Genomic DNA, 17,757 nt, shown 5'->3' with positions numbered 1-17,757 from the left:
CCTTCCCCGCGAAAACGGCCCGTTTTCGTTGCCATCGCACAAACTCAATTTTCATCCCTTCCGATCCATCCCCGGAGGTCTGCCGGGGCTCTATCTCTCTGGTTTTCCAAGCTCATTCCAATAGGTAAAGCTGCAAATCATTTGAATTTATTTAAATACATTTTTCTTCATTTTTTTTCGAGAAAAGTGGCTTTTCACCCCCGAATTTTCTGTTTTTCGACATTCCAAGAATACCAGTGTATAGAAGGCCAATATTCAGGGGGCTACACGGATTGACTTTTTTTCGATTAACGACTCCTTCCGCGCGAAAAAGGCCCGTTTTCGTTGCCATCGCACAAACTCGATTTTCATCCCTTCCGATCAACCTTCGGAGGTCTGCCGGGGCTCTATCTCTCTGGTTTTCCAAGCTCTTTCCAATAGGTAAAGCTGCAAATTATTTGAATTTTTTTAAATACATTTTTCTTCATTTTTTTTCGAGAAAAGTGGCTTTTCACCCCCGAATTTTCTGATTTTCGATAATTTTATATTAAATCGATAATTTAAATTTAAATTCGACCACCGGAATTTGGACAAGTCCGCAAAAGGTTATTGGATTATTCCGTCATGGAAATTTTTACAAGTCCCAAAAAGGTTATTGTCTTATTAGATTATTTTTGAATAACCTTAAACGAGCGGTAAAAATGAAACACCGATTTACATCCTTATTTTTGGCTAAAAAACAGTTTCCACTTGGTCCCGTCTCGATTCCGCGCTTGCCCTCGATTTTCACCGATTCCATATATATAAACCCCCATGTGGTGGTGTTGGGTTATAACAGGTATATTTGGGTTATTTGGGTAATGGATGGGTTATTCGCGGAAATCCGCTTGGAAATGACGTAAATCGGCCTTTTAGCATTCATTACCCAAACGTTACCCAAATTACCCAAAGTATATTTGGGTAATGGATGGGTAACGAATGGGTTATACACCGGATTCCGCTTGGAAATGATGTAAAACGAATTTTTCTTATCGTTACCTAAAATCGAAATGGTTATTTGGGTTATCGGTATAACCCAACCCATAATTTTTTTTTCATAAATCGGTAGATTTTCGCGCGCGGATGCCAAAAAAACCAAAAAAATCGATTTCTACCGATTTTTGACAGGGAATTCGGATACCAAAAAAACCAAAAAAATCGATTTCTACCGATTTTTAACAAGGAATTCGGCCTGTTGGGTTGGTTAGTTGGGTTATTGGGTCAGTTGGCCTGTTGGGTCAGTTGGCCTATTGGGTTATGAAAAGTGAAATTTGAGTTTTTAACGCTGGTAACGGAACACTAGCTGGCGATGCTGGGAAAGGTTTGGTTCTTCAATGGGCAAAAATGAGCAAATTTATTTTAAACATAATGAATGTGTGTATCTTCTGGTTCTAATTTGCATCTTCTGGGTCTGATTGACAATCTTCGAGGTTAGATTCAGTTGATCCAATTCTTCCGGGTCCATTCAAAGGATACTTTTCGACGATGTGACGAGGCATGGAAAATTGAGGTAATAGGACTTTGGAGTAAAAAAAAGAAAATAGTAGTCGTTCTGAATAATGTAACCATTCGTTTATTATCCTTCGGTACAAATACATTTAGTTTACAAACATATAACAACACTATAACGGTGTCATAGTAAAGATATCCAGTTGGGTCGGCCTGGTCTGGTTCGGTTCCGATTGGACTGGTAGACTTATTTAGAGATGACTTACTCATTTTCAACGATGATCACAAGATACTCAGCAAGGAAGCTGAACAATCCTGAAATTTCAAAAAATTAACGAATGTGATGAGAGTTTTCAAATTACGATGAAATGATCAAAAATGATGAAAAAAGTAAAAAATATGAAAAATCTTGAAATTTCGTCAAATTTACGAAAAATGTGAAAAATCATGAAATATCGACAAAATGATGAAAAATGATGAAAACTGAAAAATCTAGAAATTTTGACGAAATGATGAAAAAGGATGAAAAAAGAGAAAAAAGTGAAAAATTTTGAAATTTCGTCAAATTTACGAAAAATGTACAAAATCATGAAATTTCGACAAAATGATGAAAAAAGTGAAAAATGTTAAAAATCTTGAAATTTTATCAAATTTACGAAAAATGTGAAAAATCATGAAATTTCGACAAAATAATGAAAAATGATGAAAAATGTGAAAAATAATGAAATTTCGACAAAATGATGAATAAAGTGAAAAAATCTTGAAATTTCGACAAAATGATGAAAAATGTGAAAAATCTTGAAATTTCGACGAAATGATGAAAAATGATGAAGAAAGTGAAAAATGTGAAAATTTTGAAATTTCGTCAAATTTACGAAAAATGTACAAAATCATGACATTTCGACAAAATGATGAAAAATGTGAAAAAAGGGAAAAATCTTGAAATTTCCACCAAATTACGAAAAAAGTGAAAAATCTTGGAAATTCGACGAAATGATAAGTAATGATGGAAAAATTAAAAAATCTTGAAATTTCGTCAAATTTACGAAAAATGTACAAAATCATGAAATTTCGACAAAATGATGAAAAAGTGAAAAATCTTGAAATTTCGACAAAATGTTGAAAAATGTGAAAAATGTGAAAAAATCTTGAAATTTCGTTAAATTTATGAAAAATGTGAAAAATCATGAAATTTCGACAAAATAATAAAAAAAGTGAAAAATGTTAAAAATCTTGAAATTTTATCAAATTTACGAAAAATGTGAAAAATCATGAAATTTCGTCAAATTTACGAAAAATGTACAAAATCATGAAATTTCGACAAAATGATGAATAAAGTGAAAAAATCTTGAAATTTCGACAAAATGATGAAAAATGTGAAAAATCTTGAAATTTCGACGAAATGATGAAAAATGATGAAGAAAGTGAAAAATGTGAAAAATTTTGAAATTTCGTCAAATTTACGAAAAATGTACAAAATCATGACATTTCGACAAAATGATGAAAAATGTGAAAAAAGGGAAAAATCTTGAAATTTCCACCAAATTACGAAAAAAGTGAAAAATCTTGGAAATTCGACGAAATGATGAGTAATGATGGAAAAATTAAAAAATCTTGAAAATTCGACAAAAAATGCGGCAATGCCCTGCGACTTTGACATTTTTTGAAACTCACACAAGCAATGCGAATGGACTTTAACATACATTTTTCGTAATTTTGTCGAAATTTCAAAATTTTTCACATTTTTTGTAAATTTGACGAATTTCAAGATTTTTCCCTTTTTTCACATTTTTCATCATTTTGTCGAAATTTCAAGATTTTTCACATTTTTCGTAATTTTGTCGAAATTTCATGATTTTTCACTATTTTCATTATTTTGTCGAAATTTCATGATTTTTCACATTTTTCGTAAATTTGTCAAAATTTCAAGATTTTTCCCTTTTTTCATATTTTTCATCATTTTTTCGAAATTACCAGATTTTTCACATTTTTCATCATTATTCATCATTTCGTCGAAGTTTCAAGATTTTTCACTTTTTTCGTAAATTATTGGATGTCATGATTTTTCGCTTCTTAGGTCGTTTTGTCCAAATGCCATTATTGCTAATATATTTTTTTGAACCTTACTAAAAAAAGTGAAAAATCTTGAAATTTCGTCAATATTACGAAAAATGTGAAAATTCTCAATTGAAATTTCGAGAAAATGATGAAAAAAGTGAAAAATGCGAAAAATCTAGAAATTTTGACGAAATGATGAAAAAAGTAAAAAAAGGGAAAAATCTGGTAATTTCGGAAAAATGATGAGAAATGTGAAAATTTTGAGAAATCTTGAAATTTCGACAAAATGATGAAAAATAATGAAAAGAGAAAAAAGTGAAAAATCTTGAAATTTCATCAAATTTACGAAAAATATGAAAAATCGGGATATTACGACAAAATAATGAAAAAACTAAAAAATGTGAAATGTCCGCGAAAAAGTTCATGAAAAGCTAAGCAAAAGAGCTCTAGAACACAACATGAATTCCGAACACAAACCATACAAAATAAACGACATTGTGTTACTAAAAAGTCACAATGCTACAGATAAATCCGAAGAACGCTTCAAAAAATTTATGAGACTGTACAAGGGACCATACATCGTACAATCAATCATAGGTATGGATACATACGTACTCCGTCACAAGAATAGAAAAATTCGGGGAAAATTTCACACCTCGCTATTAAAGCCGTATCACTACTATTAGTCGCTAGAGGTCGATTAAATATATGCAAATAGATTCTCCGAACTCATGCCTATATTCCAGCCTTCGCTGAGAAGATTTCTGAATAATTTTTGGCCATGGCCTCTTTAATAAAAGATAAGAGCACCCAGACCGATCTCTCGGATTTGAGGGACTTTATTCCTCATCCGCAGGGTCGGCCCTTTATGCCCTCTTCCAACCTGGTACCTTGGCTTGAGTGCAAGAGAACGCAAACTCCAGCCAGGTTCCCCCAGGTGGATTCCCCTATGGTGAAGCCACCAAAACCAAGGGTGAAGGAAGCCCCTATCCCTTTTCTGCCCTCCAGCGTTCCCCGACCTGCCAACACCGAGCCTGTTGCGGAAGAAAAAAAGGCTTCCAAGCAACAGCTCCGCAGGGTGAGGAAACGCATCGCCAAGCTAGGGGCAAGGATAGCAGAAAAAGAAGAGGAGATTAAGCGGCTAAGGGAGGAAGCAACCACCAGCGCCGTAGACCCTGGGGATCCCCCCGTTCTTTCTTACGAATAAAACTGTGAGGATGAACGATCGGATCGCGAAGAATCGATCAAATTTTATTATATTATTAATTCACAATTACTAATTGCTCTCAGCTGATTTCTGTTTCAGGTGTCGACTACTGGCATCCAGCAATTACTGGCGGCACGCTAGGCATCGTGGTAGCACGTAACTTGAGTTTGATTTCTCTTCCTTCTTCTTCTTCTTCTTCTTTTTCTTCTTCTTCTCTTCCTTCCTCCTTCCCTTGACGATAATCTTGCAGTTCAAGATTAGCGGAGAGAGGGGGTAAATTGGTATATTATTAAGCGAGAGAATTCACGGGAATCGAGAGAGAAATCGAATCGAAGGGAGAGCCGCATAGCAGTACACGGACATCACTGCCGGGGCAAAAGCATCGAGAAGGTCCCCCCCCCCCCCCCATAGCAAGGCCCTAGTCTGTTACAATCTTTGTGGCTGGATAGCGGAGCAAGTGTCTTCGTCGTCCCTCGAGCGCCTCTGGTGAGTTGCTAGTCTCTAGAGCATCCACCTTTATCTTTCTCTCTCTCTCTCTCTCTCTCTCATCGAGTACCTTCATTTTTTCATTTACCTTTCATTTTTTCATTCTCCTTTTTTTTCTATTGTGTCTAGATCATGGCGTCGTCATCTTCAGCTTCTGGTGAGGAGATTCGTCTTCGTCGCAGTTCACGGCTTTCTTCACGGGAACTGGATGTAAGGCCTCAGCCCATCGAGAGGTAAGTAGTTAATTTTTATGCGTATAAAAGATGATTGGAAACTAATTTTAATAAATTTGTTTTTTCGTTTTTATAGGCCGTCTGGAGAAATTAGTTTTAACGAAATTGATTTGCGTGCATATTACGACTATTTCCGTCACCGTTATTTCAACGATGACGTTGAAATGAAAGAGTGGCGGATCTATCGTGGATATGCGGGCAAACAAAATTTTGGGTTGACTGATTTCACGGACCGACACATCATAGTGAACGTGAAGAAGTGTGCTTCATTGCAGCAAGTGACTGGCACCATCTTGCACGAGATATGCCATGTTCACCTCTACTGCAAAGACGGTGAAAAGTTCGCACTGCGCCGATCATGGTGAGCTTTTTCAAGAGAAGCTCAAGATGATTAACGACCAAGGCGAGGACTACGTCGAGTGGTAGCGGTATTTGCTGCCTTTTATATTTTCTATCAATAATTTCTTTCCAAATAATTGATCAAACGATTTAAAATAACTATTTTTTTCTTATTCTATGCATGTATTTTATATTAAGAAATACAAACTTCACAAATTATAATTAATATTCTTTACATCCAAACACTTCAAAGGCTAGGACGTAATTGTCAAAGAAACCAAAAAATAACAGTCGAGATGTTCAAAGAAAAACCATAGAAACGCAGAAACAAACATCTTTCTATTATTAAAATCGATATTTAAACCATTTCTAATGCGTACTTGCACAATATTAAATTTATTGATTTATCCATTTAGCCGAAAAGAATTAGTAGCTGATAAAATTCATGAATGCCCAGGATAACCATACTGCCGAGGTTGGCGCACAAACTACGCTATTTGACAGTACATCATATCAGAGAACAAATAATAACTGATTTCTTTTATATAATTACCAGTCGCATTTGCTTGCGAGTTTAATTTCTAATACGCCATCTACCTAAGCATCTGCAAACTACACCAAAAGATTTAACTTAGTTGGGTTACTGCGTTCGTTTGCCTAGTTGGGTTGGGTTGGATTATTGTCCTAATGGATTCAAATTCACGGGAAAGGAATCATTAATCGAAAAAAAAATTAATCCGTGTAATTATTAAGTTATTTTCAGGGGGGATAATATGACTAACGAGTCAGTTTTACATATACCTACAAATTTATTACATAATTTTAATGATTTTACAATAAGTCTACGTTGGTTTTTTATTTGATAGTTTACATTTCGAAATTTACATAAATTTATGATTCTATTATTGAAATTTACTGTGGATAATCAGTTCCATTCATTTATTCTGTCCATGTTGCCTGTATTCCATGCTCCTTGCGGTTTCTCGGAGACGAGAAACGCGCTCACACCTGCTACATAGTGACCGTTATTACCGACGTCAGGCAACGATTTAGTCGCGTATCTGCAGTAGCATATGTTTGTTAAATGTCTTTTCGCGTAACAGTGACGAGCGAAAATTCGTTGACTGAATATTGACCTTCTATACAGAAGAACCCTTGAAAAATCGAAAATCGGAGAATTAGGGGTTGAAGAGGCACTTTTCTCGGAAAAAATATTGAAAAATAGTATTTAACATATTTCTAATAATGTGCAATGTTACCTATTGGATAAAGCTTCGAGAACCAAAGAGATAGAGCCCTCGCAGACCTCTGGGGGGTTGGGTTGGGTTGATCGGAGGGGATGAAAATCGAGGAATAAATATTTCTTGAAAATACACGCAAATTCGCTTACTATATTTATACGTAAAAAATATTCTATCTTTCGTTCGACAAATTACAATTATTGCGGTACAATGAGTAAAAAATGAAATGTATTATATATAATGCTTACTAAAGTAAAAATAATTATTGATTCCATGCAGAAGTCTTGTTAACCATCAAAAATATTTGAAAAGACTTCCTCATTCACAGAAAAAGGCATTTGTAAAGTATCATAAAATATAAATTAAAATGCTTTACGATATCCATGTATGTATGTACATTTTTTAGTTGATAGTATACAACTACTAACATACATAAATTTTACGTCTTTCTGTGAGTGAAAATTATTCACTGACAATGATATATAATCTTAATAAAAATACTTCTCAGATCGTTTTTTAAACAAAAACTCTGGAAACACAATGCTTTCTTTGGTACAATCTATATATTCACGAAATCCACGGAAGCATACCAAATTCTTTTAAAGTCTTTCGCACCTCTTTACAACTTTTCATTTTCTTCTTCTTCGCCGCTACTTGCTACATCCTTTATTGGAAAATTTATTTGTATCTCCTCCTCGGCCAAATTTGCACTTTTAGTCTGCTGGTTTTGATCGTTCCAGGGTTGAATTGTAGCTGAGCCAAATAGCCAGAAAAGTAGCGTGGCTGAACCGAATACTGCAGATGAGATGTAGAACATAATACTCCACTCATCAATTCCATTCTAATGAGAAAAACAATATAATCGTAAAAACATGTTCGTTAATCGAAAGAAAGTGTAAGGTGAATTTTATTAGGAATTTGACACTAGGATATTTAGTTAGATTAATTTAAGCGTTAACTTGGCCGCGATCGTTTCAGGATTAAATCTTAGTGGATCCCAATAACGAGAAAAGAAGTGTTGCAGAGATAAACACAGCGATGATATGAAAAATACGTACCATCATTCAAGAATTTTGTTTTAACCGATAGGAAAATTAAATTACAATATGTTCATTTAATTAAAGGCCAACATTTCTTCAATTTTTTACGAATTGAATAGTGAATTAATGTAAGGAAGAGGTATCAATTCGACAAATTTGAAAGAAAAATTCAATTATGAACTCACGTGTTCATTGGTGAGAGCACCGATGATAGCGGGAATGATGAACCCGGAGAAACTGCCAACAGTATTCATAATGCCATAGAGCGAGCCAGCAAAGTTGGGCGCGAGATCCTGATGATTGACCAAGTTGGTTTGGCAGGCGGCACCATTGAACGTGAGCGCTAAAATCATCCAGGTAATTGCTTCCAAAGATTCGCATTTGGCGTACGTCATTAACAAAAGGCAGACGGCAGGTCCAATGTGAGCTTTAATTGTAGAAATGTTTTTCAAATCAATGTCTTTTCTTTCAATTCCTAAAAAATATACGGGAATAACAACAATACAAGTAATCAAATCGTACAGAAAAGCATGAAGATTCGACGAATCCATCCTAAAGTAAGTAGTTCCTTCCTACGACAAAAGTCACCAGCTGCGGCGAAAGCTACACCAGCGGCCAGCCGCGAGATATAAGGAACACCAGTCAAGGCACCAGCCTTCTTCATGTTGAAACCAAGAATCTCAAGTGTGTACTTGGGTCCGTTGGTGGAGATGAAGTAAATTCCCCACATATTGGCGAAGTGAGCGTACAGTAAAACGAGGAATGGTAACGAAGTCAAGATGCTTATGATCGGCAGGGCAACTTTCTGTTTGCTAACCGAAGAGCCAATTTGCTCCTTAATATAAGTCTTTTCTTCTTCGGTAATAGTTGGATGTACTTCGGGAGTGTCGTAGGCTAGCCACACCCAGAGCAAATAGAACAGCAACATAAGGCCACTCGTCACGTAGTAAGCGGCCTTCCAACCCAATTCAGAGATTATCACACCACACAGGGACAATGTAACAAAAGTGCCGAATGGACCGCCCTGCATCGTCCATACGAACATGCCTTTCTCCGACGGTGGTACCCAACGAGCAATCATCGCGTGCAGTGCTGGATATATTGCACTCTGTAAAAAATCACCAGAATTTTTTAATTACTTTTTTTCAGAGTAGAGTATAGAATACGAATCTCACGATTAATTGGACAATAATATATTTGCTTGTACCGCACTTGCAATCTCCTAATAAAGATATATTTAACAGCTCTCTCTTTCTCTCTTCCTGTCGTGAAGTACAAAAAAATGCGGCCATATAGCTAGTATAATTGCAAAATGACCTTTGTAACGAGCATCATCCTTTCAGCCTCGGCAAACCATATTATTTATAAATACGAGTCTGATTTATTAACTTTATTGTAAAACATATGAATTCTTCGTTTATCATGGAAACCTGATTAAATGTATACATTTAATTCGGAATGTTCTCTCGCAAAAATTATTAAATGTGTAGATATTGAAGCCAGTAATTGCCTCAAGAATGTACGTTACGTAGAGAGAAAATAAATACCAATTTGCTATTGGCACTAGCAGCTAGTTCTGCATCATATTATACGTTACGTAAACTACAAGTGCAATGAATATTCCAATAAAACTAAAGTAAAACGTGTATAGTGATACCAAATAACTAGGAATTAGCAACGGATTATCTGAGAAAAGTACGTATGTAGATAAAAAAAGTGTCGATTAACTAGGTGGAAGGGTCAAATGGTCAGCTATGCTGTCTGCTACTATTTACGCAATCATGTTCCGCGGTAAACAATTTGATAATCACGACTATGCAGTCTCCATTAATACTTCTCTAGATAAATTTTTTTTTTTTACTTCGTGGCATATTCTTCATCCAAGATGTTGTATGTTCACGCTAAAAATGTGCACTGTTTGTTTTGCAAACTCATTGCTGCGGATGTGTGTTAATAATTCCGCACGGTAAACTATTTCTATTTCAGGGTCGCGAGACCGAAAAAAAATTACATTTAATTACAGTCTTTCAACTTGACTGACTGTTCTACTTTTATGTCGATTATTGTTACTTGTTACATAAAGAATATCTTCTCTTTCATGAGTGTGATAAACAAAAATGAAGAGTATTGTTAAAACCTGCGGTATCCGAATTGGACAAACTTTTGGTAGGAAAAGCAAAGAAATTTCATAACCAGTAAAGTTTCTTGAAAAAAATGTTATACTTGGTCAAACTTACGCCAAAGAAGCCAGAAATACATCTCAAAGCGAACACAAACATATAGTGATGCACAGCTACCCATGGAATTGCGAGATTTAGCAAGGCTGGAATCAATGTGGCAAAACTACAAAACAATACAGAATTATTTATCTATTTATTCGACGAGCAAAAAAATAGATAAAAATGAAAGTAAAGTCATTTAAACTCACGCAACGACTCTGGCACCGCCGAATTTCTCTGCGAGCATGCCACCTGGTATGCTCGATGGCAAAGTGCCGTAGAAGTAAGCAGCTAATATTTGACCTTGCATGTTCTGGCTCCATGCGTAGCGTTCACCAAACTGGAAAAAATATAATAAATAACCAGTTTTAGAAGAATTGAAAAAAAAAAAAATTAATAAAGAAATGAAACAATCTGATTTACATCGTCGATAACTTTGGGTGTGCTACTATTGCTTCCGAACTGATTAGCGTCTTGACAATAAGGTCCTTTCGTGGAGTTGCCTTTACCTGTTGGTTGTACCATGGCCACGATGATGATTGACAAATTAGTTCTTATTACGTATGAGAACATGCAGGCAAGGAACATTAGCGAGCCGAGGATCGCTCGCCTTGGTATCTTCATGGCTAAAGCTGTACCGACAAAATTCCTATTTGTTAGTTTAATTCTTTCGATAATTATTTCATGCTTTTTTGTTATTCGTCTTTGAGTTGTACTACACTTTAAACAGCGTAGTTGCGATAATTAGGTGTAATTCCTCCATCTTAGCTGCCTATCGTCTGTTCATAGAATTTAACCGAACGTTAATAACGTTCGTCTTCGATCATTTACTCAAATATCAAGTCAATACGTACTGTGATTCACGACAACAGGATCTTTATCGCCATAAACGTACAACTGATTCGTTCATATGAAGCCCATAAAAATTTCCACTCAATGAACTCATTTAATATCAATACTTTCCATTCAACGTGCGAGTATAGACAGTAAAATATACGATTAACCACATATAACGTAGATCAAAAAAAATAAAATTGAGACTAAGCGGTAAAAAGATACGATAACCGGTGGCTCGTATTTCTCATCGCTCCTCGCGGTTGCGATCGACATCTACATACAAGGTTGCCAGTCTTGTGTATTTAAACTCAACGCGAGGTAACTGACCCCGCGTATTATTAACTTTATAGGATGTCATATGCATGACTCCAGTATACGATACTGATCCACTTTTTTATGACTCAGATGCTGCACAAATTTCCTCCTCTTTCGTCGAGCTATGTTTTCAAAGTTCGTTTGTTGATATTTATATCGGGATTCAAAATTGAACTGCTGAAACTGTTTCAATATCGTTTCGTATCGTACCATAGTCTATTCATTTCTATTATTTTTTCGAATATCTCTCGTGACAAGGTTCGAATTCATCGTAAGGTGTCGATCGGCGTATCACGCGTCGACTTTCCCGGAGAAAAGAAATATAAGGACTTCGCGCGCGTAAGTGACGCACCTTCTGGCATAACAATAATTCTCGCGCGCATTGACAAATGATAATTGCGAGCTGTTTAATGTTAATAGTAATAACGATGGATGATCAGTAACGATGAATTGCGATTAAGTTTAATAAAAAGCTTATGAAAACAGTTGGTTGTGAAGTCTCAAGCAAGAGATTGTAAATTTTTAAGTATCCCTTTCCGTTAATCGATGATTTCCGGAATCCGGTTAACTCTTGTACATACGACTTATAACAAAACAAATTATACAAGACCTTAGCCAGCCGTGCAGTATCGTGGTATTCGAGTTCGTTTGCGCGCAAAAAGAAATTATTGGATTTTGGATCTCATTTTTTTACAAACTGTTATATAGCAATTTACGAGAAAAGCTGCGTTCACACTGCATGTTATTCATACAGTCATACCAAGTTCACGATTATTATAGAAATACTCGTTCAATAATTCCTTTCTTTCTGTTTTGTGCGCAGATACAAAAATAAAAACGTGTCGGTAAAACGCAAAAGAAATTCATGTGTATAATGCTTACCGTTGATTCTCCGAAGTAATGTCATATTGGAAAAAAAATCAGCTGCTCATGTGCTCATGTATATATGTGATACGTATTCACGTGAGTGCAGTGTGTATAATGAATGCTAGACGCAGTCGTCTGTAGCGGGCAATAATTCGCTGTAAGGAAAACGAAAAAATGAACGGTAAAAAAATAAAGCGAAGATGCACGTATACAAGAAACGTTTATCTGTTTAGCGAGATAGCGAACCGGCAACCCAGATGCTCTGGTATACGAGCGTGCAAGACAAAACATACGTAAAATCTTTGCGTAACGATATTGTCATGAGACGAATATCCCTTATCATCTTGTTGTACCTGCTTGACCATTCGCAAGGTCTACTTCGGAATTATCATCGTTCTATAGTACGGGCAATCATAATATACGTTCGTCATTTATCCCATTGTTTGCTTATACTACAGTTTTCTTTGGTAATTGTATAAATACTACTAATAAATATCATTTTTTTCCCTTGATGTAATATATTTGTAAAATAAAAATTTTCATAACAAGCAGTTTACGATGTAGCACGGGTGCGATCGGTTTACGCGTGCGAGCGCAGAACGTTGTTATCTTATTGCAAAGATTTTTTTTTAATAAGCATTTCAAAAACGTAATTGTTGTTGCCCCAGTTCTCTTTCGATTTATCAGCGAGCAAACTAAACGAAACGATAACCGCGTGACGAAAATTTTTTTAGAAACGACTTCGGTAAGTGTGAATAGATCTTTACTTTTTGCGCACGGAATGGGCCGAAAATAATTTCTCATCGTTTGGGTTTGAGTTGAGTTGGGACGGCGACTTTACTCGATATTTTTAAAAAGTCAATTGCAGCGACCAAGCAAGCTGAAGTATTACCGAGGAGACCTCCAAAAAAAAGTGCTCAGTGCGGCCACCGGGCAAGGTTGAAACGCTTGCGAGGATGTGCGCGTATATGGCAATGAATCGCAATTAGCGCGGCGGCTTTTCGTTGAGAATTCAAATATTTTCGACATGCATTAAAGCTAGACCTTGCTAAACTTTGTGTATTTTTTCTCAACAAAACTGTTATCTTTTTCTTTTCTTTTTTTGTCAAATCAATCGACGTAATTTGCTTTCGAACCGCTACATTTTCTCATTAAAGTACCACTGCGAATAATATGGTCAATTTGCTGCAATATTACACAGCAACAACAATTCTTAAACAATAATTTTTCTATAATCTCAAGAAGATTATTATTCGAATTTTCAAAAAGCAGAAAGAAAAGTTTCTTCGTTTCGAGACATATATATATATATTGAACTAAGAAATATTATACTTAAAAAAAGAAAAAATCAGTAAAATTCCACAAATATTCTCACATCAAATCGATTCTTAAAACAAAAAAGTTAGTCTTTAAAGTGAACGTGATAGTCACAATTTATGATATTAAAGTTACATATGTTATGATTCAACGAAATATTTATTAAACTTTAATGCGATGACGAAGCTAATTCCGTCGATAAAGTCAAAATATCAATAGAAATGCGAAAAACTCAGCCAACCGTGCAAAAAATAATGGAAATTTTTAAATTAAACCGCCTGGAAAACGTGATATAATCGCGGAAGGTTAGACAAAAATTCAAAAACGTTGCGAGAAAAATAAAACTTATTTTCTATTTGTAAATTATTTGTAAATATTATTTCGTAATATTATTACTATTTTTTAAATCTCATTGTTTCTTTTATTTTTATAAGGGAATAAGAAAGAGTGCGAAGCCATCATTCAATAATTCAAAGCGAGTCGGATGAAAATTAACTAAACAAAATATATACTTCAATGATGAACAGTAAGTATCAGAGATTTGGCAAAGCCAAATTCAAAGTTTCATTCAAGAAATATTAAGCGGAATTACAATATATTGCACTCCCCCGCGCACTCCCTTCGTCGTACGCTATTCGATCCACTTTTCACGTGTCAGCGCGTTTATATCATGTTTTCCAAAAATATAACGTTAGATTACGTATGAAAACATTTCTTCGTTTATATTTTTAGTTTTTTCGTGATGGTCACGCGGCACCACCTTCGATGTCACGAGTTTCTCTTTCGCACGTTTTAAAAATTCCATTGAATCTTGTTTGGAATGGTTTTACATTCGACATTTAACAGTCCTTTTCGCAGTTAAGAAAGCTTTCGTGTTAAAGGTTATTTATTCTTTTACCTGTTAAAATAGGTTAAAATTATAGAAAATAAAATGTTTATAATTGTAGTAATCGCAAAATTACCGATAGACTTACAATATTATTCATAGTCCATTTTAAAAACGAGGTCACATCGTATACTTATCCGTGCAAAAAAAGCATGTTAACGTCGAATAAGCTGTATTTAATATATAAAATGCCCATCAATCCTAAAAACAACTAATTGCTCTAAATCTCACCTATTTGTTGCTACAAATAGTAACTCTAAGCCGATGAATGCAAATACTATACACTCAACACCATGCCATCACAGCAGCGCGGGGAATTAAATTGGATGGCACTCTATAAACTAGAATTACCCGCAAACGACTAGTGTCGACTTCTCTTTCCTTGTGGCGCGCAAGCATCCACTGCCACCGCCACTTTATTAAGCCTCGTCTCCACTTTCGACCGAGTGAACATCGTTGCAAGATAGAATGGGAATTGAAGGCCGCGGTGAATGCAGAAAAAAAAAATAAAAACGCGCTTCTTTGCGAGTTTCATATATGGAAATTCAACGATGACGTTGTTAGCGGACATTTTACGCGTTTATTTCTGGTTGCTTAGAATCATACAGCACTCAATTGAACGAATTTTGTGTCTGCATATACACTTGTGTGTTGAAAAAAAGAGTGTATATAATTAGCACGTCGAATAAAAAAATCTGCCAACGACTTTATGCTACATACATGATATATTATTTTATTAAGAAACTTTCAATATACGCGATTTAATCATCGACAACAAGCGGAATAAAATAACTCGAAAAAAAATTACTTTAAAACGTAACACAACTAATTTAACGATAGTGGAGCTCTCGTTAATTTCTTAATAGCTTTTTCACTTTGGTCATAACCTAAAAAGGGTGCGACAGCCCTACGTGAACTGTAAAACTCGGAAACAACCACCAAACCGACACTAGTCATTGGCAAATCATGGTAATTTTCACATGCATAAGTCACTTCACGCATTTGATACGAAAAAAAAACCAAGAACGGAACCTCGCACATTTATTTCGGTGACCGCACGTCACAATTGATATCCGTTCCTCGCCGACATAAGATCAAGAGACGAGCCTCCCAAAATCGTTGAATAGAATCATCTCTCGCGCGCCCCTCACCGCTGCGCTTCTTTTATTTCTCGCCCAAGCCTACAATCTTCCGTTGGTTAAAACCTCTATATCGCTCAACATGATTTTTATTCACCTTTTCTATAACCGAGCAGACGATTACTAAATGTAGCGTGGCACAAATGCAGATTGCGCGGATGATACTATTTGATGTATATGCGCTATGATATATAGCGTACTATGCGTGGTATTTCCGAGTTTGCTTCAACCAGAGTTAATGCGCTTGCGCACCTAGGATACCTAGTAAAATGTTACAATATTTTTTATTTCTCTTAGACGTAAAAAATCGAGGTAAGCATCAGCTACTAGTAATGTTCATTTTTTTACGTAATGAATTCGTATATAATTATTTATTTATATCGAAGAAGAACACATCAGTATCGATTGAGTTTCAAATGATAACCGCGGTAACAGGAAGCAGAAAATGACTAAATAGTATGTACCTAGCTCAGAGATGGCAGCAGCAGTTTGGTGCCGAAGCTTACAACGTTCCAGCAATGTTGCGTGCGCAGAAACACGTGTGTAGTCGGCCAGGTCGCAATGAAAAAAAATAAAAGGATCTGCGCGCCGAGTGGTTTGCCGACTGTACGGATAGAATTACCCTCGTTAACTCCTGTAGCTGAGTCACGAAAGCCGCAGGATCTGCCGGAAGACTGGCGACGACGACGAACTTAAAAGGGGTCCGCGAGAACGTGCAGTAGACTATTTCCGCCGAGGGAGGCCTGCAGAGGCTCCTTGAAACGATTCCGGAGCCCGAGGAGAACCAAGAGCAGACTACCAGGCAACGGCTTCTGTGGGTGGCACAGCAGTCTCGCCTTAAGATGATACGGCGCGTAGTTCGCACCAAATTTGATTCTAACTCTTATAAACTCATATTTTTCGATATATTTTATTATTTTTCTCTTTAAAAAATAATACTTAATAACATCGAAATATTGTTACACGATGAACATACCTGTAATTATAGAAATTAAAACAAAACACTATGAAATTTGAGTTTTTCTTATTTAGTATATGTGTGTGTATATATTGTAATATTGTACGTATTCGTCAACTAGCGTTATTTAACGTGTTTTGCTCACTCAAATGTTATTTTTCTGTTATTTATTATTTGTATCATATAATCATAACTTTACTCAATAGCAGTGGTTTTCTACGGCCTTAGTATTATATTACTAATAGTAATACATCTTTAAATCGAATGTTTTTTTGCTCCCTCGTTGAAAGCATTCGTAAACATTCTTCAATATTAATAAATTCATAATTAGTTTCCGTTTCCCGAATACCTCTCACTTTACAATGTAAAAAACTATAAATTTAATTTTCTCCATTTTGTTTTATTAATTTTTTCTCTCGTCTCACTATATATTTGAAAACGACACTTTTCATTTCACAGGTGGTAATCAAATTATCAATTCTTACAAATTATATTCTAGCCAAATTTGAAATAATAGTTTCTTATTTTTTTTAACATGATTCATTCATACCATATTTCTATTTTTGCAAATTATTATCAATATTAATTATTCATAATTGAATTTACTGCTGCAATATAAATTTCGCACTTTTATAGATATATAATACAAATATTTCAAATTATACGAAAATTCAGATTTTCGCGTTTTTTTTTAGTACCAATAAATCACAATTGGATGTCGGCGATTTATCATTTTCTTAGATAGGAATAGGAATAATAAATTGATTATTGATTAGTTTTACTTATTTTTTGAAGAAGTTTATTTCACTGCTCTGTGATGTAATTTTTTCTTTCTGGCATCTACATTGTATCAAATATTCAAGTTCTATGCACATTCAGCTTTTACTCAAACGAAAACAAAGCTGTCCAGTTGAAGAAGCTAAAGGATTTCTGTAAATATAAAAATCGTGAGTCTATTTTTTAAATATTTGAAAAAAAGAACATGTTTACCGTGAAGTAAGAATTTCGACAGAAGTCACCACGTGCACGTACCTAAATTTTTCCATGAAAAATTTACTTGCCAAGACGTTGATGTCTCCCCAGTCACTCTTGATATGAAATATCTGCGGCACTATTAAATAGACTAGAGAAGATATAGATACGAATAT

The 17,757-nt window shown here is 35.2% G+C and overlaps 1 protein-coding gene across 13 annotated transcripts; it reads right to left on the bottom strand.

The window, feature by feature from the left end:
• Positions 1-1,763: 1,763 nt before the first annotated feature.
• LOC131674439 (sialin-like) lies at positions 1,764-16,632 on the bottom strand. 13 transcript variants are annotated; one of them, XR_009302824.1, is made up of 10 exons: positions 14,744-14,952; positions 12,325-12,464; positions 10,714-10,922; positions 10,500-10,630; positions 10,309-10,414; positions 8,594-9,179; positions 8,257-8,498; positions 7,647-7,872; positions 7,050-7,153; positions 6,606-6,944 (listed from the first exon to the last, which is right to left on the bottom strand). XR_009302824.1 is itself a non-coding variant. In XM_058953127.1 (9 exons), the coding sequence occupies exons 2-8, from the start codon at positions 12,347-12,349 to the stop codon at positions 7,651-7,653; spliced, it is 1,521 nt and encodes a 506-aa protein (XP_058809110.1). In that variant the 5' UTR covers positions 12,350-12,464; positions 14,744-14,952; the 3' UTR covers positions 1,764-1,782; positions 7,647-7,650. The 13 variants fall into 13 exon arrangements, 2 of the variants coding, with proteins under 2 accessions (XP_058809110.1, XP_058809109.1); XR_009302825.1 differs by having other exon boundaries at positions 6,607-6,944; positions 7,050-7,098; XM_058953127.1 differs by lacking the exons at positions 6,606-6,944; positions 7,050-7,153 and adding an exon at positions 1,764-1,782.
• Between the last annotated feature and the right edge of the window lie 1,125 nt (positions 16,633-17,757).

The sequence above is a fragment of the Phymastichus coffea genome, unplaced genomic scaffold (genome assembly GCF_024137745.1).
Source record: "Phymastichus coffea isolate CEN01 unplaced genomic scaffold, Cenicafe_Pcof_1.1 PCOF00243, whole genome shotgun sequence".
NCBI lineage: Eukaryota > Metazoa > Arthropoda > Insecta > Hymenoptera > Eulophidae > Phymastichus > Phymastichus coffea.
Note: the sequence above shows the minus strand (reverse complement) of the source record. Positions and strands in the feature narration are given on the sequence as shown.

Coding starts and splice junctions, on each gene's coding strand:
- LOC131674439 (XM_058953127.1), bottom strand. CDS start 12,349: ATGACATTACTTCGGAGAATCAACG. Junction 9,180..10,308: donor GTATTTCTGGCTTCTTTGGC/GTAAGTTTGACC, acceptor GATTTTTTACAG/AGTGCAATATATCCAGCACT. Junction 7,873..8,256: donor GTGCTCTCACCAATGAACAC/GTGAGTTCATAA, acceptor TTTTCTCATTAG/AATGGAATTGATGAGTGGAG.